The sequence below is a fragment of the Acanthochromis polyacanthus genome, chromosome 2 (genome assembly GCF_021347895.1).
Source record: "Acanthochromis polyacanthus isolate Apoly-LR-REF ecotype Palm Island chromosome 2, KAUST_Apoly_ChrSc, whole genome shotgun sequence".
NCBI classification, from domain to species: domain Eukaryota; kingdom Metazoa; phylum Chordata; class Actinopteri; family Pomacentridae; genus Acanthochromis; species Acanthochromis polyacanthus.
In genome coordinates, this window is record NC_067114.1 from 1,191,354 (window position 1) to 1,219,258 (window position 27,905).

The 27,905-nt window shown below is 40.1% G+C and overlaps 2 protein-coding genes across 10 annotated transcripts in view; both read right to left on the reverse strand.

The window, feature by feature from the left end:
• Nucleotides 1-1,315: 1,315 nt before the first annotated feature.
• Nucleotides 1,316-13,979, reverse strand: scamp2l (secretory carrier membrane protein 2, like). Its single transcript, XM_051936902.1, has 9 exons — nt 13,488-13,979; nt 10,176-10,253; nt 9,492-9,578; nt 8,444-8,573; nt 7,482-7,610; nt 5,639-5,798; nt 4,781-4,882; nt 4,288-4,405; nt 1,316-2,819 (listed from the first exon to the last, which is right to left on the reverse strand). Exons 1-9 carry the CDS (start codon nt 13,689-13,691, stop codon nt 2,664-2,666), a joined length of 1,164 nt encoding a protein of 387 aa, XP_051792862.1. The 5' UTR covers nt 13,692-13,979; the 3' UTR covers nt 1,316-2,663.
• Nucleotides 13,980-18,270: 4,291 nt separating this feature from the next.
• The window catches only part of myo9aa (myosin IXAa), a 150,001-nt gene continuing 140,366 nt past the window's right edge, over nt 18,271-27,905 (reverse strand). For 4 of the 9 annotated variants that reach the window (XM_051936565.1, XM_051936553.1, XM_051936584.1 and 1 more), the window contains 14 exons: nt 27,429-27,617; nt 27,113-27,163; nt 26,729-26,840; nt 24,511-24,572; nt 24,143-24,335; nt 23,903-24,031; nt 23,707-23,812; nt 23,407-23,538; nt 22,456-22,579; nt 22,301-22,348; nt 21,692-21,712; nt 21,280-21,488; nt 21,011-21,153; nt 18,271-19,828 (listed from right to left, as the gene is read on the reverse strand). In XM_051936565.1, coding sequence (XP_051792525.1) covers nt 19,329-19,828; nt 21,011-21,153; nt 21,280-21,488; nt 21,692-21,712; nt 22,301-22,348; nt 22,456-22,579; nt 23,407-23,538; nt 23,707-23,812; nt 23,903-24,031; nt 24,143-24,335; nt 24,511-24,572; nt 26,729-26,840; nt 27,113-27,163; nt 27,429-27,617 — 2,019 coding nt within the window. In that variant the 3' untranslated portion in view covers nt 18,271-19,328. The remainder of the gene's footprint in view (nt 19,829-21,010; nt 21,154-21,279; nt 21,489-21,691; nt 21,713-22,300; nt 22,349-22,455; nt 22,580-23,406; nt 23,539-23,706; nt 23,813-23,902; nt 24,032-24,142; nt 24,336-24,510; nt 24,573-26,728; nt 26,841-27,112; nt 27,164-27,428; nt 27,618-27,905) is intronic. The other 5 variants (XM_051936589.1, XM_051936574.1, XM_051961038.1 and 2 more) reach the window with 4 other exon arrangements.

Below are 27,905 nucleotides of genomic sequence, written 5' to 3' on the forward strand. Positions count from 1 at the left end.
TTCTGGTTCTCCATCCAGGCTTTAACTGACCTGTTGGAAAATCCAGTCATTGGAGGCAGGAAAGAGTGTTCCAGCTGATGGAAGAAGACTGTTTTCTAGAGTAGCCCCAAACATGACCTGGTTCATTGACCCTGTTCCACACAGACTGAAACTTCCCCAGATGGTCACTGATCCACCCCCATGTTTTACTGTAGGGGCAGACATCTGGTTTGGAGCTTCTCCAGGCTTCCTCCTAACCTGCAAGTTGTCTGGAGTGGACATCAGCTGAAAACTGGATCCATCCCTGAAGAGAACCTTAGTCCAATCATCAACAGTCCAATCCTTGTGATCCCAGCAGAGAGTACCCGGGCTTTCCTTTGCCTTTCCTTGATGAAGAGCTTCTTCCTGCCCTGTGGGACTTCAGACCAGCTTCAACAAGTTGCTTTCCAACTGTCCTTGTCCAACAAGTCCTATTTCTCCACAGTGTTCACTAATTTTTAAGATCCCTGGAGGTCTGAGGATAATTCCTGACAGGAACAGACGAGTGACGGTCATCTGGTGGTAGAAAGACGTTTCCTGACCAGCCAGCAGTTTGGTGGAACCATGCTGGGTTTGTTTTTTGTTGCTGTAATGAACGTCTATCTTGGAGATCTTCAGTTTTTTCTCTATCTGTCTCTCACTCATGATGGCTGTCTTTGTGGTTTCACATAATTCTTTAGTTTTAGACATTATGTGAGAGCTGACAGCTTCTGAGTTCTTCTACAGCTTGAATGTCAGCAGGAAACCACTCTAGACCTTTGAAAGGTCCTCTTATGTACAATGGAATACAATGAAGCTGAAGCAGGTCAGATAGGACATAAACTATGATGGAATCAGCTGCATTTGTTGTTGTGTTCATTGTGTTCTTCAGGTAAAATACCTTTAGTGGTACCAGGCATTAGAATGAACAAGAAATTAAAGAAAACAAGGGTGAGGGTGGTGTGATCATTTTTTACATGACTGTATGTAATATTTTAATTAGGTGTTCACTGAGACACTTAGCTCCATTTACGGGTAGTAATCTCCATTTTCTGACATAAAAAGAGCTAGTTTGGTCATTTAAATACCAATAAAACAGAAAGAAAACTTCCACAGTGAATGAGAATTGCAGTTTGTAGCTTCCAGAGGTGATCTGATGGCCAGATGTTTCAGTAATGTACCACATAAACCTTCAGTCTGACCTTTACTACGCGTCACTTTTGTTCAGTTCACCCTGATCTAGCCAGATGCATTTTACATCATGTCACTACAACATCTGTATAGTTTGTCAGTGAATCTCCAAACATTTTAACAGAGAAACAATTTAACAGTTTATTTAATGTTAAGACCGAGAAAGTTCAACAAACACCCTTAAATAAGTCACCGATATGTACACGACGTCTCAACACACATTCAGATCATGACAGGGAAACTTCACCGTGATACAAACTCCCCTAAAAATCAGACTAATAATCAAGAACCCTGTGCTTAAATCCCCTGGTAGGTTACGTCTGTTTAAAGGCACCGAGGTTAATCCTAAACGAAGTGATTCAGCGTCGCACTAACATGGGATCAGACAGCGTTTATACACACACACACGTAAAGACATGAAAATACCTAAAAAGTAGTTAGAAAATACAATCTATGTGTCAGAAACATGTGCCTTTAGTCTGCAGTGTATTTACTATTGGTACAAAGGTGAAAGAATAAATAACTGACAGACAAATAGTGTTCTTTCTGCTCATTAATGCACTTCTTAGAAAAGTAAATCATCTAAACTCGATGTCAGTGACGTTACATGAACAAACCCCGCCTCTCATTTTAACCACAGTAAGGCTCAGAACTACGACAGAAAACAGGAATGTAACACCCACTTTAAAACTCAGCTTCATTCGCCTCACTTCATCAAAAACCCGATTAAAACAGTACAAAGAAAACAACCTTCATTAATCATCACACAGTCAGGAAATCATCAGAGTCAGCAGTGGAACAGGATCATCATCCAGTGTGTCTCAGAGCAAAGCAATCAGAAAATGTAAAGTGTTTTATAGATATTATTACAATATGAGGGTCAGAATGAAGGCTCGACATGCTGATGCTGTGATTAAATAAGTCTACACACATTACATGGATCCATCATTCACTGATGGTCAAACATTCTCATGTCAGATATGCTTCTAATGTAATCCAAACTGTTTACTTCTTAAGGCCCCACAGAGTTATTTCATCATTAAGAATGATGGGAATTAATCAAACGCACCTTTTCCCTGCAGATAAGCTCACGCTGGCCTCTATGACGTCGTGTTAAATGCATTTCAGGAGTTAGTTCTGATCATTTTTTTATTTTTATTTACAGCCACTCTGCCTCCTGTTTAACTTCACTTGTTTTCAGTTTCTACAGTACATTTCCCATAACAGACTTCAAACACGTTAACTGATGATCATTAACATGCACCAGGTGCATTACATCCAGAAGACCTCCAGATCTGATCACAGAGTACATCTGGTTTCATAGCAGGAGTGGTGAATAGCGACGCCTCACTAGGCTGACGTCATCATAAGTTTCTTGTAGTCTTTATTTCTTTAAATAATCAAACCCTCCTAAACCCCTTGAATAATGCTGGAGGCTGCTGATCAGAGAGGAGACACGCCTTGTGGGAAACCGTCTAATTCCCCTGACCTCTGCTGAACGCTCCCTGGGCAGCGGAGGTAGCGGCGCTGGAAGCAGCGTTCTGGAAGGACCGGTTGGTCAGAACTCCCTGGGAGAACTCCTGCTGGGCCTTGGAGAAGCTGGCACCGGTCCTCCTGTACTTAGAGTGGACCTGGGACAACGAGGAGATGGACACAGTTAGGGCTGGATGGTACACCTGATCACATGATGCAGCAGCCTCGATTTTAGCCACATCTGGATCAATGTAAGCTGTGGGACTGGAAAATAGAAAGTTACTTATAAAAATATCACGGTAAACATGTTGACTACTTTACATTAAATAAGTCAGAAAGCCTTGGAGTCTTCCAGTCTTTCCTTCAGGAGGAAATGACATCATGTGGAGCAGGTCATGTGATCTGGAATTAACACACTTCCTGGAGAGGAGTTTTTGGAACGGGGAACTTAGTGGAAAGGGATTTAATTTGTCATTTTCCATGTAAAATTTGATATATTGCCAAAAAAGAAATACCTGTCATGATTATCTCAGCTTAATAAAAGAACACAATCCAAACTATTTGTGAATCAGCTCATTTTATTATTGTTTAGCTCATTAGAAGGTGGTTGGTGTTAAATTCAGACGTTATTTAGCTGATATTTTAGTGATATCCAGTCATTTTTTTATTAATAAGTGATTGTTTCATTAATAAATAATTATGGAATTTGAAAAGACATGATCATAATGAACATAAAAACATGATTTTTTTTGTTTTACTTTTAATAAAAATGTGTGCAGATTTATCCATGGACTTCAGAAGTCCCTCAGTTATAGACTGACCCATCTCATTTTTATGCACACATCTCTCAGACTTTTCAAAGCAGGACCAGACTGAGTCTAATCTAAAAATGGTGTTAACTGGTTCCTGTAGGATTTTTGTTTTCAGTTCAGTTAAAAATAAATGTCTGGTGGAAAGTTATGCAAAAAGGAACTAATTGTTATTTCTGGTGTGCATTTAAAAAAAATTATCTAACAACATCCCAAGATATGAGAGTATTTCTGAAAAGTTCTTTGACTTTTTAAACTACTGATTACTGTAACATCTGATGAACTCGCCACACAGGAGTTATTATATTCACACGTTAAGGCATCCATCAGAGGAAAAGAGACAGAAAATGACAGAAACTCCTCGTCTCAGTCCTTCCTGTCAGTGTGAGCTGCTGTGTGTCAGAGAGAGTTTTCTTCCTGAAGCTCAGCTGCATTTAAAGCTACACTTCACACTAAAAAAGCTTATTTATAAAAGAGCTACAAGCAGAGGTTAAACAGTTACGGTAAAATAAACCATTATTTGCAGAAAACAGGCACACTGTTGGACATTTAACATTATGAGGATTTTTTTTTCTACACAAAAAGATGCTGCTGGGATTTAATGAGCCAAGAATCCCACTTACAGTTTTAATTTAACAGAAGAATTAATTGATTTCTGAGTTATCTCAGAGATTAGCTTACCATACAGAGCTATTCTATTTATTGGACAGGGTTTCAGTGGTTGTAGGTTTAACTTCAAGTACTGCTATTATATTACTAGATGTTGAAATACAGTAACTGATGGGGATCTAAATAAAAAAACTAATATGAAGCGTACGATTTTGAGCAGGACGACAGCCAGGGCGGCGTTTACGGTGAAAAATCCGGCCACTACCATCATCACCACGGCAACGGCCAGGTTAGAGCGGATCATGCTGATCGATGCGATCCATCCGCTGTCAGAGGCACAGAAACAGAACAACCACAGGTCATTTTACAATTAATTTAAGGATCCAGTGATTTAAGAACTGGATCAGAGAGATATGAATCATCATCCTAGTGACCAATGGAAAAGCATCAGAAAGATGGAAGACAAACTTTATGGATTATATGAAATGGAAAAGAAACCCAAAGAGAAAAGATCCACACACTTACAAAGCAGCAACCCACATAAGTTAGGTCAGCAGGAATCTGTCAAAGAAATGCAAGAGAGAAGATGCAGAGGAAGGAACACTCAAACACACCGGCCCATGCAGACTCACACTGATGAAAGCTGCTGGCCCTTACAGCAGCACACCAGACTTCCAGGTAGCTGCTGAGCTAAAACTGACCTGTTTCCCCATCTGGGAATCCCCACAGTTTGGATAATGTACACGGCCACTTGGAAGAAGAAGACGAAAAAGAAGAAAAAGAAGCTGAAGGAGCTGTCGGACCTAAGAAGAGGAAAAAAGACAAAACAAAGGACGTTTTTAATGTCATTCTGTATTTAGGAGGCACGTTTTGACTGAATATTAGGCAACAGATTTAAGCATAAATGAGTGAGGAAAAGATCTAAAATTAAAAGCTGGAGATGATCTAAAACTTCATGTATCGTAAAGAGAATTATTTTACCGGTTATTCCTTATAAAACAAAACAATTTAACACGAGGAAACAAGAGAGCCCTGTAGAAAAAAAGTTTAAAAAAAGCTAAAATAAGGTGATAGAATAGAAAGTAAGAAGCCACTGAGGGAAGATCACTATGCTATTATACTACATGCTTTATAATGAACCTGAAAAATGAAGTATTTTAAAAACAAATTGACACTGAAGCTTCTACTAAACTGACATACAGGAGTGAAAAAGAAAAGCAAATACTGTGGAAGTCTGTCGGTGTGAAAACCAAACAACTGCCTCTAAATATTCTGTAAACATGTTTTTGGAGTCCAGTGAGGAATTAAATGTTGTTTCAGGCATTGCTTAAGTCTCAGAGAGAACAACTTTTGCAGAAAAAAATGGACTAAAACACTGAATTGTGAGGAAGAATACTACATCGAGTATAAAGTTGCTTCTCCTTTAATGTAGGGAATCAGAAGATAAGAGTTCTGTTAAAGCAGAATGAAAACTGTTTAATCTGCATCACTACCCTTTTATAATGACTGTACAACAAAACACATCTAAGCAGCAGCACAGGGCTGCTACAGCGGTGTACCTGAAGGCTTTGTAGACGGGTCTGTACCAGCAGATGAAGGCCACAGGAGTGAAGAGGATGAACCAGAGGATGGACAAACCAAAGTCCACACCAGCAGCGGTGTCTGCAGTGAAGTAAGCCAGACAGGCCAACACGTTGAGGAACAGAGTGGCGCTGTGGACTGAAGAGACAAACCAATGAGCTGGATGATGAAAGGTATCAATCTGCAGCACAAACAATAGTAAACCAGCAGAGAACCAGATAAAGTCTCACTCATTCATCACAGAGGGTCACTACAACATGTTGACCTGTTTTTACAACCTAACCCATGTTGGTCGGTGTTTCTGCTCCCTGAGTTTTATTCTGTCTAATTTCACTTCCATGGAGACGGCTTTCCTTTTCTTAAAGCATCAGAAGAGTCTGACTTACGCTGGGAGCCATAATGAAGGTAAAAAGTCAGTGAATGTAGCACAATCCAAGGTGGAGAACAGACAGAGGATGGAAACAAAGCCGTCTGATAGCACCGTGTGATGACGTATTCATCCGTATCAACCCAACAATGAAACACGTTAAATCGAGGACTGGCCGTAACCAGTTCTGACGTAATGATGAAACACCGTAGGTCGAAGATGTCGTAAACCGAGGATCTCCTGTAATCCTCTAAACCTAAAACCCACCAGTAGATTTGTAAGACATTTTTATAGCTAAAATTACACCATTTATCAGACAGTCACATTTCCTACTGTCTTTGAACTGCCCATTTGCCTTTCAGTCGAATAATTTAACCAAACTGAAGCTTAAAATTGTCACATTTCATCAAAATCCCTTCATTCTACTTCCAAAAATCCCATTTAAAAATGTGTCAACAATAAATCATTTGCTCAAACCAAACTCAGTAAAAAACTGAACATTGTGTGCATCTTGGTGCAAACATGAAACCATCAGAGTCAGTTATGACCAAGAATCAGGTGAAAACAATTCTGTGATGTTTGGATGAACTGCAGGCTACAGAGAGGAGACGAGTAGAGAATAGAAGTCAGATTTACAATCTTTGTTCCACTATTGGCAGCACCAGTGGGCACTTTTCATTTTCTCTATATGAATGATCAAATAAATTAAACTTTTTTATTATATATATAACATTCTAACTGTTTCATTCTGCACAAAAGATCATTTTTGAGTTATTTCTACTGCAGGACTTCATATTACAGTAAAAAAAAAAAAAAAAAAATGTGACAGGGCCATAGACTGTATATGAAGATGGACGTAGCATCTGGCTCCAGAATTGAAGCCAACCCGGAAGTGTCAAAAACTTGCAATATCACGCCGTCCGCTAGGGTTGGCTCCAAAAAGCTTTTTCTCCATAGACCCCAATTCATTTTTGGAAAAAATAAAATATGATAGACTGATGTTCTACAGCTCAGGATTTTTTCCTGTTAGTTTTCATGGTCAAAATGAGAGATCAGGTGGCCGATCTTAAAATAAATCAATTCTGAATTTTAAATAAATCGTTAAAGTTGGCGGAGCCAGGGGGCGTGGCTATACTTGATAGACAGCAACAGAAACCTCTGTGGTAAAATGTGGGTGGGATAAGAGAGTTCTCAGCCAATCCTGCCCCTAGTTTCTCTCCGGTCCAGTCTGTTTGACGCTTTTTACGTCACTGGCTCCAAAAAATCCAAAACGGCGACCAGGAAGTATCAAAATCCGGGCTTCATTTTCTCGGCGTTGAAACCAACGGGTGATGTCACGGTTAGTTTATGCCTGGACAGGGCCCAGAAACCGCTTTGAGTTAGGAGGGTTAATAAATAAACCCATAAATAACTTCTTTAACAACCAGGTTTTGGTGTGAGGACGGGCTACGTACACATCCAGAGGTAGTACATCCTCTTGCAGATTCTGCGGTAGTCCTCTGGGATTTCCTCCTCAAAGTCCTGATAGAAGCAGGGATTCACCGGGGAGAACTTTGGCAGAGGAGGCCAGTTGTTCTCTTTAGCTGGAAGACAGACATTTCACAACCAGACCATCATTTAGACTTCTGTTTTAATCCTCATCATCCAGATATTTACACAATGTTCCTCACACACAGCTGCTTCAGACCAGAGGTTCACCAATTATTAGTCTTAAAAAAGTATGATAACCAATATTTGGAGTCAATTTTTACTGCAAAATTTGCATTAAAACTAAAAAATGTACTTATTTAACGTTTAGAATATCATGAATTCCAACACAAACCTAAACTACCGTTCAAAACTCTGGAGTCACTTAGAAATGTCCTCATTTTTGAAAGAAAAGCAGTTTTTATCCAATGAAGATCACATTAAATGAATGATAAATCCAGTATACACATAGTTAATGTGGTAAATGACTATAGTAGCTGTAAACGGCTGATTTTTAATGGAATATCTCCATAGGGGTACAGAGGAACATCTCCTGTGTTCTAATGCTGCATTGTGTTAGCTAATGGTGCTGAAAGGCTCATTGATGATTAGAAAACCCTTGTAGTTGTGTTAGCACATGGATAAAAGTGGAAGTTTAATGGAGAACATGGAAGTGTCTGAATGAGCCCAAACTTCTGAACGGTGGTGTATGTGGAGATGTTTGTTCATTTATGCTTTACATTATGTTTGATGAAAAGACATCTTTTCTATAATTTTCCTTCAGTGTTGAGAAGCTGCTATTCCTGATCTGGAACTAACCACACAGTGCTCCTCACTGCTCAACAAGACTCACAGTAGCACATTTATTTAGGAACTGGACATAAATAAAAGAAGAACAAGCTGATTATGAGCTCTGATAATCACTCGACCCCTCCGTAAAGTGACTCACTCCCAGAGCTGGTTCCTCCACTCGTGCTCCTGTTCTGCAGCTCCTGCTCCTTCCTCTCCAGCTCGGCTGCTTTCCTCTCCAGCTCCTCCTGCTGTTTGATCAGGTTGGCCTGGCCAGCAGCTGCAGTCGCCTGGAGGGTGAACAAACAAACGTCCTCTCATCACCGCCGCTTTTTATTTCATACATCCTCGGTTTCTCTCATCTTATGTTAGTCCCTCAGGTGGACGAGTCGAGGCGTTTAATGAAGCCAAAGATCCACATTTTGTTCAATCACTAGAACTTCCTGCTGCATTTTTCCTCCCTGTGATGGAAAATCTACAAACTGGACTACAAAGAGCAGTACTTTCACCCACAGCTAATTCAGCTGTTTAGCCCTCCTGTTGTCCTCATTTATGGGCACCGAAAACTATTATTTCCTTGTCTGAAAAAAAATCCAAAATTCAGCAAAAATTTTTCTAAATTCCTGAGAATTTGCAAAACCTTCAGGAAGAATTTTTTTTTTTTCCAAATTCAGTAATTTTTTTCTGAATGTTCTTAAAGAAAACAGCAGAACTTTGAAGATTTTTATTCATTTTTTGAAAATAATTACAATTTTTATTAATTTTTTAAATTTTTATTTCTGGCCAAATTTGAGGATTTTTTATTAAATAAAACTTTTCAGGGAAAATTTAAGGAATTTTTGGAATTTTCTTTCTGAAGATTTTGCAATTTTTTTTATAAATTTTGAGATTTTTTGCTGAATTTTTGGATTTATTTTTCAGACAAGGAGCAATATTTTTTGGAGCCCGTAAATGAAGACAACAGGAGGGTTAAAGTCATAGAAACAAAACGTTCCTTCTGTGTCAGAAAACGACATGAACCAATATGTTTTTGGGAGATTTAAAGAAAAAAAACAGCAACATTAGCTTCAAAAATAAATGATTAGGTAGCCTCTGTAAATCTCTTAAAGCCTGATGCGCTTCGGTTGATTAAAGCCAACTGATGTTCTGTAGAAAACAGTGGAAACGTGATCCATAACAGTTTATTACATTCTCTTTTTCTGACTCACTTGAGCGCTTTGCTCCACAGACGTCTGCAGCACGGCGGGTTGAGACGAGGCAGCGGAGATGGGGATGGTGGTGGCCGAGTTATTCACCTGAGAGACGATTGAAGTGTTAAATCTTTATAAACACACGACCAGTCAAACATTTGGATGTATAAAAGAAAATAGAATAAAGAAAAGACATATAAATATCAGATATAAGAAATATCAATATAAGTTACCAGATTATTTTAATTATTTCACCATTTTCCTGCACAGAGGATGTGTTGGTGCCCAACAAAGAGGGTTTATGCAGTTCCAAATGAAAATCACCAATATAATGATGATAGTTTTCACTTTATATGTGTTTAATGGAAAATTCCTGCACATTTTTCTCTTAATATCATAATATTTGACAGCGTAAACTCATGTAATTTGCAGACAAGTCACATAAACACAAATAAACTGTAATATAATCTAGTGTAAAGACCATTTTATACATAAATTATCAGATTATTTCACCATTTTGGTGCCCAACAGAGGGTTTATCCAGCTGCTAATGAAAATCACCAGAAAAACTTTCTCATGCAAATGAAAGAGAAAGTTTGTGTTTAGACTTTAGATTGGTAGTGGAGCTAAAGGACCTCTCTGTGGTGGAACATCTTCACATCACATCAGTAGCTGGATTAAAAACAAACAAACAGAGCTGACCATGTCAGGAGCAGAGAACGGGTTGAACTCTCCGACGTTTTCAGAGACTCTGCCGGTGGCTTGTTTGACCGACACATCCTGAAAAGAGATCAAACATGTTGGAAGTTACACAGCAGATCTGTGATCTCAGGACTGAATCTACAGCAGGGGTGTCCAACATGAGGCCCGTGGTCCAAAAGTGGTCCTCCAGAGGGTCCAATCCGGCCCTCAAAGTGTAAAAATTACAGAAAAGACATTAACTGCAGATTGTAAATTAGTAAAACTATAAATTTAAAATCATTTGTAGACCATGACAAGTTGTTTGGATCAGAAAGTAAAATACTAGATTGTTCATTTGTGTCTCATTTTTATAATACTTTGTCTTGTTTTTGTTGTTTTTTTTCTCTTTTTTTAATCTGACGTCTGTCGTTTTGATCATCTAGTAAAAACTGGTGTGGTCTACTTGAGATGAATCTGGACTAAATGTGGAACCTGAGCTAAAACCTCTGATCTAAATGATCTCAAACAGCACAAAGCAGACAGATGCATTCACACATAATATCCTCCCACACACAACTGCAACTCCTGCAATTTATTGTCACGATCTCTTCACTCCTGAGAGTTTTGTACTTTAATTTATAAAGGAATGTTTTCTACCATGTCCTGTGTTTGCACGTCCTCGTCACTTATGAGCACGTGAAAAATGGATCCTCTGAAACCCTGATGACATCTTCACGTATCTGAACCTAAAGATTTTCAGTTTAAAGTTAAAAACAAACAAACAAAACCAGAAAATGTTCAAACTTAAGCAGCTGGATTTAGATTTTTTTTATGTATTGGTGCAGTTGATGATTATTTTAATACTTAAGCAACCAATTACCCATAATACACCCTTAATAGTTACAATATGCGTATTCAAAAATAGAAATATGACAGAAATGACACTTTTACCTGCTATAACAATATAACATCAATAACAGACACAACAAAAACTCTTATTGCTCTTCGAACTTAAGAATCTATTCTTAAAAAAGGAGATTAAAAAAGCAATAAATTCATATATATGCTGCTATATTTTAAATTCTCACCTGGTGCCTGAATTCTGTGTTTCCTTCACACAAATAAAGACATTTTCAATATAAATTAAAACAAACAAAAAAACCAGACAAAATAGTGCATTAAAATGAACCAGATTAAAGCAAATAAAGTATTTCATGCTCATCGTCTGCTGGACAAGAATCAAGACCCCTTTGCCTCATGTACCTCCTCATCATTACTCAGATTAAACCCAGTGTAACGAGGGCCTGACTGATTTATCAGCCGGTCATTAAATCAGCCAATTATAGCCCTTTTCAAAATAATCATCATTGGCCGGAGTTTTGCCGATTAAACGCAGATATATTCTTAATTCCTCATAAAACAGTAAATGAATGAATGATGTCCTAGCGCCATTTGTCCGATCCATGGAGCTCTGACTCCATACGGTCCTTGCTGCTGTCTTCTCAGTAACGTCCAGGAGGAAGCTACAGCCAGGAAATTTACAGGAGTGGGCGGAGCCAACAGGTAAGTTTAAAACCATGTTGTGAAATTAACAATGACCCAATATGTCTCCCGTTTCAGTTTAACTCTTTGCCATGTGTTCATGCTTTTCATTCATGTTGCTAAAGTTGTGCTAACCTAGCTTAAGCTGCTCCCTGTCTGTTTATGTTAGCCACAGAGCAGCAACAAGATGTCAGCCATGACACCCAAGATGGCCATGTTCATGATCAATGTTGGAGAGGCACCTGAAGCCCACCAAAACTAAGTGGAGGAGGTGATCAACGAGCTGTCAGTCGCTATGACAACCGTACAGCAGGAGGTCCACATGAGGACACACAGAGCCATCAACGACAACACAAACAGCTGAGTGGTTGTTCTTTGAATGTTTGACAGTCCAGGACAAGTGTTCATCACTCCATACCACTCCATCAGCTGCTGCTGAGGATCATTTAAGGAGGAGGATGTGAACACAGAGAGGAGGAGGTTTACTCAGTAAAACGATGAACATCGCTGTCTGTCATGATGTCACTCTTAGTTCTACTTTGTCTTAAATCCTACAACGTGACCCAGGCTGGAACAGAAACTCACTGTGTCGTTACGGAGGAACATTAGTGTCTGACTATCTGTGACCATTATAGATTTAAAATGCTGTCAAAGATGACGTGTTTTACATCAGAGGAAGGATCTCTGGTTTTTATTTGACTTCATGGCAAAGAAAATAATGAGACAGAAAAAGTGATTTAACGTTAAAGAGCATCAGAGGGCTGCAGAAATAATGTTTTACAGGAACTCACTCATTATGCTGCTGATATACAGCATATATAATCTACCTCTAATCTGCAGCAACAAGAAGTACCAGACCAAATGCATTTTCATTTATAGATTGACTCTTTAAGGTTATATAATTTCCCAGAGATTTAATGCTTCGTTTCATGTTGTTGTTCTTGAAAATTCCTCTCTGTTGTAAAGTTAAACAAATACTAAAGGATATCAGTATCGATAGTCAAGCATTGTAAAACAGTCAAATGTGTTGCCTGTAATTCATAACTTTGTTGTTGTAATGGTTAAGGCACCAAAAAGGAGCTCTGTTATTATATTTTTTTAATTAATCCGCCGATTAATCAGTTATCTGGATTTTTTTTTTGCCAAATATTGGAATCTCCACATCGGTCGGGTCCTGATTGAAACTCCTGTTGGTGTGGATAGTGTCTGACGGTCCAGGAAGAGATCTCACACCACATTAACTATTAATACACCTCTGGCCCTGGACCACATTTTCTTCAGTTAAAAAAACAACTCCTTATGTGTGAACAAGCAAATTTATCTGTAAGTAAACAAACCACACAGACATACGTTCCTCTATGAGCATTAGAAGCTGTGAAACCCTGAGGTGTGATAACCGCACCGAGAACCAACTAAACACCTCATAAAGCTGGAAAACCCGACTTGAAGATCTATGTTTCTGTTTGTATCAGTGCTGGGTTAGAAGAGATAGCCCCAGGTGCTAGCGAAATATCAGCACTCACCTGTTGCTGGCTCTGTTCACCTGCGCAGGTGAGTTCACAGCCTAAATACACCGCTGTACCACTAATAAAAAACAAAGCCAGACTATATTTAACATGAGACATGTCCTACTTCATATCAGTGACGATTTTTAGCCAGGAAACGCCGAGGCCAAACCCAGCAACCGACCAAACAGGTTTTAGTTGCAGCATATCTCTTTCAGCGTTCACCTTTCACCAAACCAGCCTCCAAAAATGCTCCAACGGACAGAAAACCGAGCAGCTCGCTCACCTGGAAGGGGTTCACGTCCACCGGGTCGGCGAAGGGGTTGGCGTCAAATCCCGACATGGTGTAGAGAAGTTTATCCTGGTGAAACAAACACACCGACCAACTCCTGAGTCTCCCCGGAGCTGCTACTGCTGCTGCCGATGGTGCTGCTCCCTCTGCGACGCTGGGCCTCTGCGCATGCGTGGCTCCCTTGGTGGGCCGCGTCATGTTTCGGGAGGCCGCCTGTCCCGAGTCATTTCTAATCAATTAGTTCGACTGTATTTTTAGAAATAATGGGAACTGGAGCCAAACATGCGGTTCTCGTGACAGTCTGCTCGGCCCACACATGTCTGCTGGAATGAGATGCAGTCTGCTGCGGTAAACGCACAAAGTGGATCTCGTTTTAAAGCATTTATTCTGGTTTTTAAGGGCTTAAAGGTGCCTTCAGGTGCTGTCGGAATAATTGCAAACATCTGCGCAAAGCTGACTTAGACAAGAAAACAGGGGAAAACTGGGGAAAAAAACGCCCCCTCAAGAGAAATGTCTGTTATTCTTTTCAGACATATATTTTTTGACTATCAATAAAATAAGTGCACTAGAAGTATGCACAGTGAACAAATCTGGTGGTTAAATAAATAATTATACATCTGAATGTGAAATCTTGAGACACAAATCTGTTTCTTAAAGATGTAGGTAGCTACAGCTACAACAAGCTAATATACTGTTACATTATTAGCTTTACATAAAGTCCACTAGTTAGCTACAGCTACAACAAACTAATATATTGTTACATTATTAGCTTTACATAAAGCCAGCTAGTTAGCTAGAGCTATATACGATAATCCTTTATTTTTCTCCAATATATTAGCTTGGTACAGCAAGGTAATATACCTCTACATTGCAAGCTAACCTAAAGTCAGTTAGTTAGCTAAATGTACAAAAAGCTAATATAGCACAACATTATTAGCCTAACATAAAGTCAGCTTGGCAGCTAGAGCTCCAGCAAGCTAATATAGCATACCATGATTAGCTCAATCTTAAGTCCGCTAGTTACACAGAGCTCCAGCAAGCTAATATAGAATACCATGACTAGCTCAATCTAAAGTCAGCTAGGTAATGCTAACTATAGCAAACTCATGTAGCATAATGTTATTAGTTTAACCTAAGCTTAGCTAGTTAGCTGGAACTCCAACAAGCTAATATAGCATAACATTATTAGATTAACGTAAACTCAGTCCACTAGCTAGTGCTACAGCAAGCTAATGCAGGACAACACTACTCGTTTAACTTAAAGTCAGCTATTTAGCAAGCTCATATACATAACATTATTAGCTTAGCCTAAAGTCAGCTAGTTAGCCTTTTTGACAGAAAACACACTTTTTACTGCTGGTTTGCAATTATATGACTATATTAGACAATTGTGTACATAATTTGTCAGAAATCAGTTCTATTCTTACATTGCACATATTACAGAAAGGGATTTTGTACACATTAATGGATAACCTCCCACATGGTTCTCGTGTTGAAGGTAAGGAAAAGTTTGTCTATGCATATCCTTAAAAAAACAAACAAGACCTCAGAGGCTGGTTTTTTACTGTCAGAATATTACATCATCTTATCTCAAACCGCCTGTTGCTGGAAAAGTAGTCTATAAATAAACCATTGTTGTGACTATTAGCCACCACCTTCTAATACTTCTAGTAATCATGACAAAGACATGGTGCATAAGACTAATGGTGAAAACAAAGTCAAAAAGGCATTACATTCGGGGATAAGAAATCACTCAGAATATCTCATCTTTCATCTTCTCCATGAAAACTACATTTAGCTTAAAGTCAGCTTTGTTTTAACTTTCTGAAATGTAATCTTTTTTTATAATGTTACTTCTTGACTGCAGTGTCCAAAGATGCACCAAACAACAATATAAACGCAGCTTGCAACAGTGTTCTTTTCTGACTTAGAAAAAGTTTAAAATCTCTTATCTTTTGTTTGAAGACTAAATTTAGCAAACTGTCAAATTCTTGACTGTTCAGTTAATCCACAGGCTTGTCAGGTGTGGCCTTGATACTCAATGATCAGGTCATGTGACCTCAACACATGCATTCCTTTGACCATTGACTATAAAAGGTCATCTGAAAAGGCAGCTGTATTCACATTTAATAATATTTCATAAAATGGCACATGAAGTGTTTATATCTTTGTTCAGTGTGGCCTGCTCTCTTTTATCCCAGGGTTGAACTGCAAAGCCATTTCAATTTCTGATCATGAATTAAAATTTCTCAAATAGCCATACTATGGCATTTGTTGGGCGACAGGCTGTATAATAGGCTTTTTTAATTGACATATTAGTATGACTTTTTTGTTTTAGTTTTTTAGCAACATATAAGAATTTGAACAGTTTTCAAAATGACTATACTTTTACTTGTGCAATGAGCTATTATTCTATGGCATTTTTTAGACCACATATTATACTGTTTTCTTGAATAACATACTATTTTGACAATATATCGCACTATGACATTTTTTCAACCATGTGACAATTTTAGGCAACATCCTATCATTCTGCGCTTTTTGAACCACATAATCTGTGGTTTATGGTTTATGGTCTATCATTGGTGTCTATTGAGTGCATGGGGACTGTCTGCAAATTGCAAAACTGCTGCATCAGCGAAGAGAGACACAAATATTCAATAACTTCACTCTGATACACTGTTGTGTCACCAAAATCCCATCTCATCTACTGATTCACATCTGTGGTCCTATCTACTCATTCAAATATATGGTCCTATCTACTGATTCATATCTATGCTCACTAGTCTGGTCTGATCATAGAATGTATATATAGTGGACGTAGCATCTGGCTCCAGAATTGAAGCCAACCCGGAAGTGCCAAAAACTTGCAATATCACGCCGTCCGCTAGGGTTGGCTCCAAAAAGCTTTTTCTCCATAGACCCCAATTCATTTTTGGAAAAAATAAGATTTGATAGACTGATGTTCTACAGCTCAGGATTTTTTTCCCGTTAGTTTTCATGGTCAAAATGAGAGATCAGGTGGCTGATCTTAAAATAAATCAATACTGAATTTTAAATAAATCGTTAAAGTTGGCGGCGTGGCTATACTTGATAGACAGCAACAGAAGCCTCTACGGTAAAATGTGGGCGGGATAAGAGAGTCCTCAGCCAATCCTGCCCCTAGTTGCTCTCCGGTCCAGTCCGTTTGATGACGCTATTTATGTCACTGGCTCCAAAAAATCCAAAATGGCGACCAGGAAGTAGCAAAATCCGGGCTTCATTTTCTCGGCGTTGAAACCAACGGGTAACGTCACGGTTAGTTTACGCCTGGGTCTGATGCAGTCTCCATGATGACGTTTCAGGAGTGAGAACCAGGTACAGACAGTTACGTACTGAGAAACGGCCATAGTCTTCTTACCTCAAAGGTACAAAGCTGCTCGTCTTCTCCTCTGGCATCAGGAAACGTCTTCAAAGCTTCTTCAAATCCAAACGAAACACAATGAAAATATCAAACTTATGTCATTGGTGCATTCAGTTGCAGTCGGACAACGAAGTTGCATTCAGGAGTGCAGGAAATCTGAGTATCAGTAATGTAAATTTCCAATGACAATTTTGGAAATTAATAATATAAAATTTTTGAGATCACGGGCAAGCAGTGGCCCCACGGAAGATCTGCCACTGCTTGGGCAGCGCTACACACAGGCTTTCAAACACAGGTGGTCACTTAGAGGCAGCCAGCCTGACAGCTGCACAATGAACTGGGGAGCGTGTAGGACGGATAATGTGGACCGTATTTTCACAAACCTGGTGTTCTCTGGAGTAAATTTTTATTTTTGTTTTTTTACTCGTGTGATATTTGGAGTGTGGCATGAGAGCGTGTGAAGGGACTGAGTTGCGTGTGTCTTACAGCCAAAGCGTGAGAGTTGGCTGCCCTGAATATAGCACAACATTACAGCTAGTTAGCTTGAGCTACACCAAGCTAAAGTAGCATAACATTCCTAGTTCAACATAAATTCAGCTTGTTAGCTTGAGCAACAGCAAGTAAATATAGCATAACATTACAAGCTTAACATAAAGTCAGTTCATGAGATTGAGGGACAGCAAGCTAATATAGCACAATATGAGTAGATTAACATAAAGCCAGCTAGTTAGCTTGAGTTACAGCAAGCTAATGTAGCATAACATTACTAACTTATTCTAAAGTTAACCAGTTAGCTTGAGCTACTGAAAGCTGATATAGTATAACATTAAGATAATTTAAAGTCAGCTAGTTAGATACTGCTACAGCAAGCTAATAGAGCATAATATAATTAGCTTAACCACATAAGCAGAAAATAGGCAGTGAATGCCGTGGGTGAGTATTTCTACCTTGAAACTGCAGTTTTGACAGTAATTAACAAATATAAAGAACTCAATCCTGTCAACTTGCAGTTTGAGGCTTTCTGGGCTGAATTACTGCAATTTTACAACTCGTCACTGTACAATGGAATGTGTTTTTTGTGTTTGAATGGAGCTGTAGGTGAGCTGGTGTGCTGGGCTGCAGTGAGTAAGGAAGGGTGGCTGGGAAAGAAGGACTGACTATAGATCTGCATGTGAAGAAAACAACAGTGTAGAGTTACATTTTAGCCATTTCAAGGCAGGACGGGATTATTTTCATGGTAAAAAATACTTATAACTATGTAACTTTGCTATGAAGAGATGAGATTTTAGGGGTTAAATCAACAACCAATATGGCTCAAAGTAAACAACATAGAACAATACACTCAAACATGCTGAATGACGACAGAAGACGTGGTGATTTTATGTTCTTGTTTGGTTGCTATTGAGCAAACACTTTAAAGACAGGAGGGGATGGGTTTGGGAGTGGGTGGGTAACAAGAGATTTCAAGAATAGAATGCCATTTGTCCACTATACTGTACATATGAACTGTACTGTACATTACAATTGTTGTATGGCTGTTAAGCAGTGAATGCAGGCGTTTTTAGAGACATCCGACATTCTTTAAAGAGCTGGGATCCCCTTGGCTGGAAAACACACCAGCTGACTTGGTCCCTTTGATGGCGGTCTTTCCCCCTTTGGAAGGGAAAATGAAAAAGCAGCACAAACTTTAAACACATGAAGTGGTTTTTCTCTTTCTCACACATACATACAGTCACGCATGAGTGCTCGGCAACATGCACACACACAGATGTAGCATTCACTGCCCAAATCATCTCTCCAAGATACTCAAAAAAAAAAAGATAAATACTTGACTTCAACTACCCAGCAGACGCTGGTGTTCCGGCTTTGTACAGTATTTATACCTGTATATTATAAGCTATAAAGAATTTCTGTGACATTAAAATTTATTAAATAAGGGAAAAATTATTTCATCATAACAGAGCATCCACTGCTTCCACTGATTAAACTGTAAACTCATAAAGCAGCTAATAAATCGGAGCTTCAAGTTCACTGTGATATCCGTGATGGAGCCTGATTTCTTCTTCAGCTTTTCCAGCTCTGTAACATTCCCTGATGCTGAGTTTTCTTCCGCATATTCCAACGTTCCCTTTTCCCTGTCCTCTTGTTCAGTGTCGGCGCTGAGTAAAGAGCTGCCAAGGCACTGTGAGAGCATCGCTGGCAGTTCAGTCCACAGAAGAGGAGCCCTTCCACTGCTTTCTAGTCCCCCCGCCTCCCTCTGGAGGTGGAAACACTGTACACGGCACTTGGGGACGCTTCTTTGCAGATTTCAACAAAGAAAGGCTAAGCAAGAGTGCTTTGAGGAGAGGAGATCAGTTGCCATAACCTCCCGTTGAGAACATAAACGCCTGCCAGGGGGTTGGATAGGGAGTGCTTTGGTGTCCCAGTGTCCTTCATACCATGAATTCATTGCTGCCGTACAACACCACATGAGGAGCGATGTCTGGAGGGTCCCTACCGTGGCCGCCTTCTTCTCTGGAGTGCCTCAGGGTTGAATGGCGGGCCCCTTTAAGTTTCTGCTTACCCTTCTCTGGATTGAAGGTGCCTCTGCTGGTGAACTGAGGCCTTTCGTTGTATGTGCCTTCCTGATCTCCCGTCGGGCTGCTGTCTAAGCTGTCGGATCGAGAGGCATAGGACGCATTCAGAGCCTGTGCCTGGGCCGGACCCGAGCCCACGGTGGGAGACTTGGAGTGGAAACGAAACCGCCGGCTAGTGGCGGTAGACGAAGCGGAAGCAGACGAAGGGTGGTAGTGTGACGATGAAGAATAGGAGGAAACACTGGAGCAAGAGTCGACAGAGTCCAGGGATTCGGGCTGCCGGCGGAGAGCTCGGCGTCGAGGGCTTTTACCGTCAGATCTCCAAGGCCAGGGGGACGTCAATGCTGGACCTCTCTCTGAAACGAGAAACCAAGACATGCCAAGTGTTTTCCTCTTGTTTTACCACATAGACTGTACAGTTGCATCTTAAAAATATTAGAATATCATGAAGAAAGTTCATTATTTGGTAATTTATTTAACATTTTAAATACAGGTAGCCCTCGACTTATGTCAGAGCTCCGTCCCTACGGTGTGACAGAAGTGGATTTTTACTGGAAGTCTGAACTCCGGTGAAAATGTGGACAAAGCTGTTATGTGCATCATGATATTGATCAGTTTACATATTTGTATGATGACAGTAACTGAAACAGTCATTAGTTCACACTGAAACACAACTCAGTAGGAAAATAACAGCGGAAATGGAAACCAAGCTGTTCCGCTTATCACTTTTCACTTCCATGGAGATGGCTTTCCTTTTCTTCGAAGCATCAGAAAAGTCTGACTTACGCTGGGAGCCATAATGAAGGCCAAAAAGTTAGTGAATGTAGCATAATCCAAGGTGGTGGCAAATGTAAACAAAGCGTCTTATAGCTCCGTGTGACGACTACATACAGTATTCATCTGCTCCGCTCGCCAACTAGTTCCACTTAACCAGTTCTGACGTAACGATGAAATGGTGTACATTAAACCGAGTACCGGCCGCTAATCAGTTCCGATGTAACGGCGAGTCGAGGACGTCGTAAACCCTCGTAACTCCTGGAATCTAAATTTACTGCACACTAAATTTTTCTGATCATGTCTTATAGTTCATGAAAATCAGAAAACTAGCATCGGGATAGTGGGGTGGGGGATCTGCTTGATAACTTGTGTTGCAACCTGCCAGTCACAAGTTAGCCCCGGCCTAAAACTTATCCTACTTTATATAGTCTCTTCTACTCTAAATGGGACCATATTTTACAAAATAAACACTATGTTGTGCTGAAGGAGAACTGAAACTAGTCAATACGGCCATAAATTCATTAGGAAAACGTTCACTGAAATAACAAACAAGTGAGAAATGTGCTCATTTTCTCATCGACTTCTACAGAATCAGACCGGAGGAGTTGCCCTCTGCTGGCCGTTAGAAAGAATGCAGGTTTAAAGCATTTCTGCATCCACTTTACTTTTTAGACCTGGAAACAACAGCTATCTTTTAAATAGTCTGTTTTTCCTCAGCTTTTCATCTCAACTACACAAAAACTCTCTGTATAATGACATACCAGAGAAGTCAGAAATGGTTTCCTCAGAGTCCACGTTGAGGTTTTCAGAGCTGTCAGCTGTACCGATAGAGGCCTCCGACTCCAGGGTCTCATCATCTGACGCTCGAGGCTCCAGAGTCAACATCTCAAAGGTCAGCTCCTCTCTGCAAAGGCAAACATTACCCAGATTAACAAAATGATACACAGCTGGCATCAATAAAACGCAACTTAATCAGTTACTGCTGCATGGCTCTTCATTTTCAGTCATTTGCTGATCATATTTTAGTTACTTCTCTTTCTGTAGGTTTTCTATTTGTTCCGTCAGCACCCTCTCCTCCTGCTGCATGGCGGCCTGTTGGTGCTCGGAGATTTCGCTGAAGGATTCCGCTCCTTCTTCACCGCCGCTTTCTTCGATAACAGCGTCGGCCACAGACGGCAGCCGAGGACTGACCGGAGGTGAGGGGGTGTGGTAGCTCAGTCGCTGTACGTGGCCTTTTCCCTGCAGGAGCAAAACGACAACAGACGATGTCTTCTCGATAATATTACATTTGTGCTTCATAAAAAAACCCAAAACACCACTTCTAGCAAGCAGCTACTCCCTCACACATGCAGAGACCGAACCACAGAAAACAAGCAGCCAAGTTTAAAACAGTTCAACTGATGAAACCCAAAGATAGATACAACCCAACACACACACTTTACCTTTTTAGCTGCATTTGGCTGCTTTGAGCGAAAACGACAAGAGAAACAATACAAGAATCAGCACAGCCTGATTTATAACGGTCAGTTTTAATAAACAGAAACAATCTGCCAACAGGAGCCACTAATTTTTAAAACAGCTTCTTCTAGCTAAAAGTGACTCCAGCAGCTGTTGTGTAATGTTGCTGGGGAAATGTACAAGGAGCGGATTAATGAGAAGCCGTAAAAGGCCAGTGATGATGTTTCTTCTTAATTTATCCAGAGAAAGCAACAAAAACAATGAATCACACTCGCTATAAGGGAGGCAGTGGTCTAAACTCTCTAAAATATGAACATTTTTCTTCATATTACGTCAGACAATATGCTGGAAATGTTTACTTTGTATGTTCCAAACTTCACATAACTATTTAAAAGTAACTGCATAATAAGCTTCCTTTCAACCACACGAGACGGAAACAGAAAAAAAAAAAAACCTTTTGTGAACGTATGACTCATGCTTTGGGGATGGAGAAAATGAAAGTTAATATTAGATGAGATGCAGTGATCAGAAACACAACGACATCACCACTGGATGACGGATCGGGATGTGATCCACGGTGCGTGTATACATACCATAATGTGCGCTATGCTCATAAATCTAACAGCTATTAGTACTGGTCTCTGGGTGAAGGAAAAGACAAGTTAGGGAGGAGATTCTGGAGAGGAGAAGAGCTGTTCAGAGGAGGAGTTCTAAGGATCAGCAGTGACTGGTTGTGGCGTTAACTCACCATCGACCGTCGGATGAGGGTCAGTTTACACTTCGCTTTATTCTCAGCAAACTCCAGCGTGTTGATGTCCTTTAGCCGCACTCTGTACTTATTCATCTGCTCACAGATGATCAGTTCTACACACCTGTGGAGGAGACGAAACCACGTCAGAACCACTGGAAACACCACAGCAGAACCATGAGGTCGTTTTTAAATTCTTTGCTTTTTAAACATGTTATGCATGTCAGAAAATAATCACTGGACACGTATCTGGTAAGGCCGGAGATAAGGCAGTTTCTGTGTCACTGTGGGCTCATTTTTCACTGCAATATAAAGTCCTGCACTTCTATGGAAACGGCACAACCGCGACTACAAGTAGAGAAAACTCCAACACGTCTTACACCACCGTTAGGCCACAAATGGACAAACATATTCCACATCTACAGTGCATGTTTGTGATTTTACATCTAATCTGTGTGGTTCTGTTTAAATGGTTAATGAGCTTCATTTTGTGTGAAAGCTGTCAGTCTGCATTTAACAGACTAATCAGTTTGATCTACACGCTACACAGTGAGGCTTGTATTTTCTACAAGGAACCTCATTCATAAATTGTTCCGGTCAAAAAAAACCATTTCATGCTCTAAAGGCGTTTATCCAGAATGAGTGGGTAAAATAATACACACTGACACTTTCAGACACAAAAACATGACAGTTATGGACTAGATTGGTTCAGTTTGGATTAATAAGCATCACATTTTCTCCTTTTCTTTCCTCCATTAGATTGTTGTTCTGTCTGGATAAATCTGGCTGGAGTTGCTTTATTGTTTTCACATGAAACAGATTCATTTAACTGAAGACCGGCTTTTAATTTTTCCTCTTGTGTGTCATGTGTCCCCGTTCCAGCACTGCCTCACACTTTCCACTGTTTTTAGGCCACAGAACTTATCTGACAGACGTTGACGAAACTCTTACGCTGTCGTCTTGCTGATGTCCTGGACGCTCTGCAGAGGATCGATGGTGTCGGGGCAGCGGAGGATGCAGGGAGCAAAGACTATCGCCAGGGCGTTAGCCGACATACGGTTGGTCTCCTCCTGCAAGGCGATCCTGAAAGCACAAAGTCAGTATTAGAATCATCTATCAGGATGGAAATGGGGCAGTTTCATGTGTTGATACTGTTAAAAAATCCTTTATTCCCACTGCAATTACCATAACAAATCTATCTATTGTCCATCCATCCATCCATCCATCCATAATGACAGTTTGTCTCCTTACCTGACCAGGTGAAATACGAGGCGTTCCAGAGTGTTCAGGTGAGTTCTGCTGAGCTGGTCGATGATTGAATAAACCCCTCTGATCATTTCCTTTTTATCCTGCAAACCTGAGGACCCACAGGACATTTACTGTCACAGCGTGCAGGTGTGTCTTCTGCTGTTTGCAGTAGAACATCGTTACTGTTGGACTCCCTTACCCATGACTCGTATGAACTCCTCGTAGAGCTCAAACGTCATCAGAGGGTTCGGCAGATCTCTCAGCCACTGCTTGAAAACACTCGCAATGACGTGGATGTTGTAGTCGTCCAGGTTCATGCTGTCCACATCTGTAGGAGAACGCAGACAGACCACACCACTCAGTCATCACATTTCCTCATCAGTGGGCTGTAGAAGCCAGCAGACGTGGTTCACCTGCTGGCCGACCTGCACATAATCACCTGTGTCCAGGCCCTGCTTCAGCTCCTTGATTTTGTTGGTGGAACCGGATTTTCTGTAGATTCCTTCGGTGTAGAGGCCGTGCATCTCGATGTAGTTGATGAGCTTCTCCACCACCAGCGGCACCGTCCTCTCATCGTTAGTCAGACGAGAAACTTCCACTCCGAACTGCCTGGAGGAGAGCTCCGGATCAAACTGTCCACACACAGACATCATTAGACGTTTTAAAATGCATGCAAACAACAATAAAGCTCCCAGAAACACACTTCCAGCTGCTAGCTAACACAGCAGCAGAAACAGCAGCAGCTACTGTACATAAACCCGCCGTAACACAATTACTGTCACGGGATGTTATTGTGAGGATGCTCACCTTCTTGCTGCATTTGGTGGTCGTCTTCTGGCAGCACTTTCTGTGGCAGGCGTAGCGGCACACTGGATGAACGCAGCCACACACATCAAACAGGTCATTTCCATTATCCACAGAAAGGCAGTGTCTCCTCATTATTCAGCTCAAAGTTCAACCAAAGGGGAAAAAAACAAACAGCTGTTACTGCTGGAGAGACCAGAGCGCTGCTGGCTGGCATGAAGAAAACATCCTGTATGAATAAAGGACAAACTGTGTGGACAGTCTGAGCAGACACGGAGCCGCAGACCCCATGAGTCCAGTTGAAGACAATCTGATTAGAGCCGAGGGCGGGACTCAGACTGGATTTAGTGTTTCTGTGTGAACATTTGGCCGCAAACATTTGGCTTCTTGATGAGATATTGTCTAAAAGTAAATGAACTGAAGCACGCAGTGGGTTCTCCTGAGTTCACATGTTGTGAAAATCTGTTTATTGTGTCCCAACGTCCTTCTACAGACAAATAAGATCTTTCACAGTTTGAGGCTGGACACTCGGTTTAAGGCGAACATGACTTACTGTTGGTACAGCACGAGTTTACTGAAATTTCAATAATTTGGACTTTCTGTAACCCATAATTTTTTGGTCAAATTTCAGAACTAAAAATGACTTCCACCACACTGGAAAAACGCCCTTCTCAATACAAGAAAGGAAAACTTATTTCAAGGAACTATTACTTTGAAATAAGTGAAAAAAATCTGCCAATAGAACAAGTGAAAAATGGCTTTGTGAGATTTTTTGAAATAATATGTGATATTTAGAATATTGAGATCTTAAAATTAGCCAGGAAAACTTATTTTAAGCTTTATTTTACCAGGATTGTCAAGCTTAGCTGTCCTAAAATAAGCCAGACATGCTAAAAAAAATAATAGTTTTTCACTCAAAAATCGATTTTTGCTTTCATATGGCCTTCTAATTTGAGATGTGTTAAACTTTTTGAGTTTTCTTGTAAAATTCAACTCAAAACAAGATAATTTCATGATTGTTTGACTTGACAAGATATTTAAGATCGTCTTAAAACAAGTCCCTCCATCTGCTGAAATGTCACCTGTTAAGTGAATTTATCTTAAATCAAGTGGGATGAGACATTTAGACTAAAATGAGACAAATAGATTTGGTAAGATTTTTTTGCAGTGCAGAAAAAGTTTCAGGAGTAAATGTGGTTTCTTTTCTTCATGTCAAGCAGAGAGACTGCAGGAAAATATTTCTGTTTAAACTATAAACATCCATCACTGCTTTTTTATCTTTATGTGAGATGATGAGAAGATTCCAACGTCCCATTTGCATTATTAATGTCATTATTAATTAATCTGTTGATTATGTTGTCATTTAACGGTTTCATTTGGTCGATAAATCTCCCAAAGTCTAGTTTACACGACACACTAAAATGAGTGCTTTGCAGTTGTTTGTGTCTGCTTAGATTCATGGAACATATTTATGTTATATATAAAAATAAAGCAGCGATTCTGAGGAAGTTAAAAGGTTCGTACTCATTACTGGTGTCACCACATCAGTATCCAAAAAAAGTAAAATATAGTCAGTTGTTTTGTAATCTGATCGGCTGAAAGTCTGAGACATATCTGCAGAAATTCCATCAAAGACATCCCATTCACACGGTTTAACAGAGAAAAGCAGCAGATCCAGACAGCTGGCAGCAATATTTCTGCTTTACAAAAGGAAAAATTGAGGTCTGCAGGTCTGCTGAAACTCCTTTAAATCAAGGTTAAAGATTCATTTATTTACTGGTGCTTTCTTAATGCCAGCTCTGCACTGGAACCTTTAAAGTGATTTTATTTTATCTCTTTTTTATCTGAGTTTTCATTTCTTTCTTCTAATCATAAAATCTCATGTTGATTTTAATGCTTAAATTATGTTTTATTTCTATGATTTTAATGTCTACCTTTTAAATCATCTTTGTTATTTATGTAAAACACTTTGAATTGTCTAGTGCACGAATAATAAAGAAACTTGCTTTGCTTAAACTGATTATTTGATTATTAAAATTATTAATTTTCTCTCAGCTCAATGATCCATTAATTATTTCTGCATCTGATTTCAGTGAGAAAAAAAGCAACTTTCAGTCCAATCTGTGGCCTCAGAACTGCAGATGTAAAGACAGTTTTTAGGCTGTATTTAATCTGAGGATTCTCTCAGCGTTCTGCAGTGACGGCGTGATGTTTGACGTACGTTTGCAGACGCAGGCTCGGTCCATCATCCAGATGAGCGAGGAGCAGAACTCGCAGTACGTGGGGATGCTGTACTGGGTGGACTTGAAGATGTGGCCGTTGTGTTCCTCCACCTGCAGAGGGCAGCAGAGTTCAGTTCATCTGCATGTTTGGTCCATTCCTTTCATTATTCTCATGCACAAATAATAACATGTCCGGCATGAACACAATTAACCATCATTCAGGAACACAGAATAAACAAATAAACCACAGATTTATATGCATAAAGCCCTTTTTACAGTGCTGTCTATTCTTTCTTTTATTTCTATCCATTTTAAAGAGCAAACAGGTGGAGAAGACCGGCTGAGTTTCCTCTGATATGACCAACATCATGAATCAAACTCACGATGTCTGTGTCCTTCTTCCTTCGTTTTTTGCGTTCAGGTTTGGGTACCGGCTGCAGGAAAAAAAACACAATTCAGAACAACAGATGTTTCAAGATTTATCGATAAATAGGAATTATAATGCTGACAAAATCTCCAAACTTTCAAAAACTAACAACCGGGAACACCTGCGTACTGATGTGACGAGTCTGTAAATACTTTCTGTAAATGATCCACATCAATGAACATGTATTCCTTTAATGGAACCACAAAACTGAACTAATTCAAAGTCTGTCTGCAGCTTTAGCATCATCCAGAACTCCTGTTCCCCGTCTCTACCTTGGTGACTGCGCTGTCCAGAGGTTTGTACTCCGTCATGAACTCATCCAGGAAGACTTTGAAGGTGTTGACCCACACTTTGACCGGAGACTCCCTCCAGTCCCTCTGCTCCTGTCGCATGGTTTTCTCCAGGATGTGTTCAAACAGAGCGTAGAGGTCTTTGTAGCGGATGCTCTTCCCGTCGTCCATCTGAGGAGGAAGACCACGGTGTCATGAGAGTAATACTTCAGCATAAGAGACCATCTGAATGAACAGCAGACACGCAGAAACTGTGAACTCATCTGCTGGTACATAAAGTCCTGTAAAATGGTTCCAGTTTCATGGTTCTAATATAAGTGACGTTTATAAACGGTGGCTTTAATTTTTAAGGTTCTATATTGTGCCATTTTCCAGAACATTAATTCAGTCCTTATTAGTCCCAACAGTGTGTCTTCATTTTTTTCAGCTCAACATAGTGCAGAGAAGATTCATTTCACC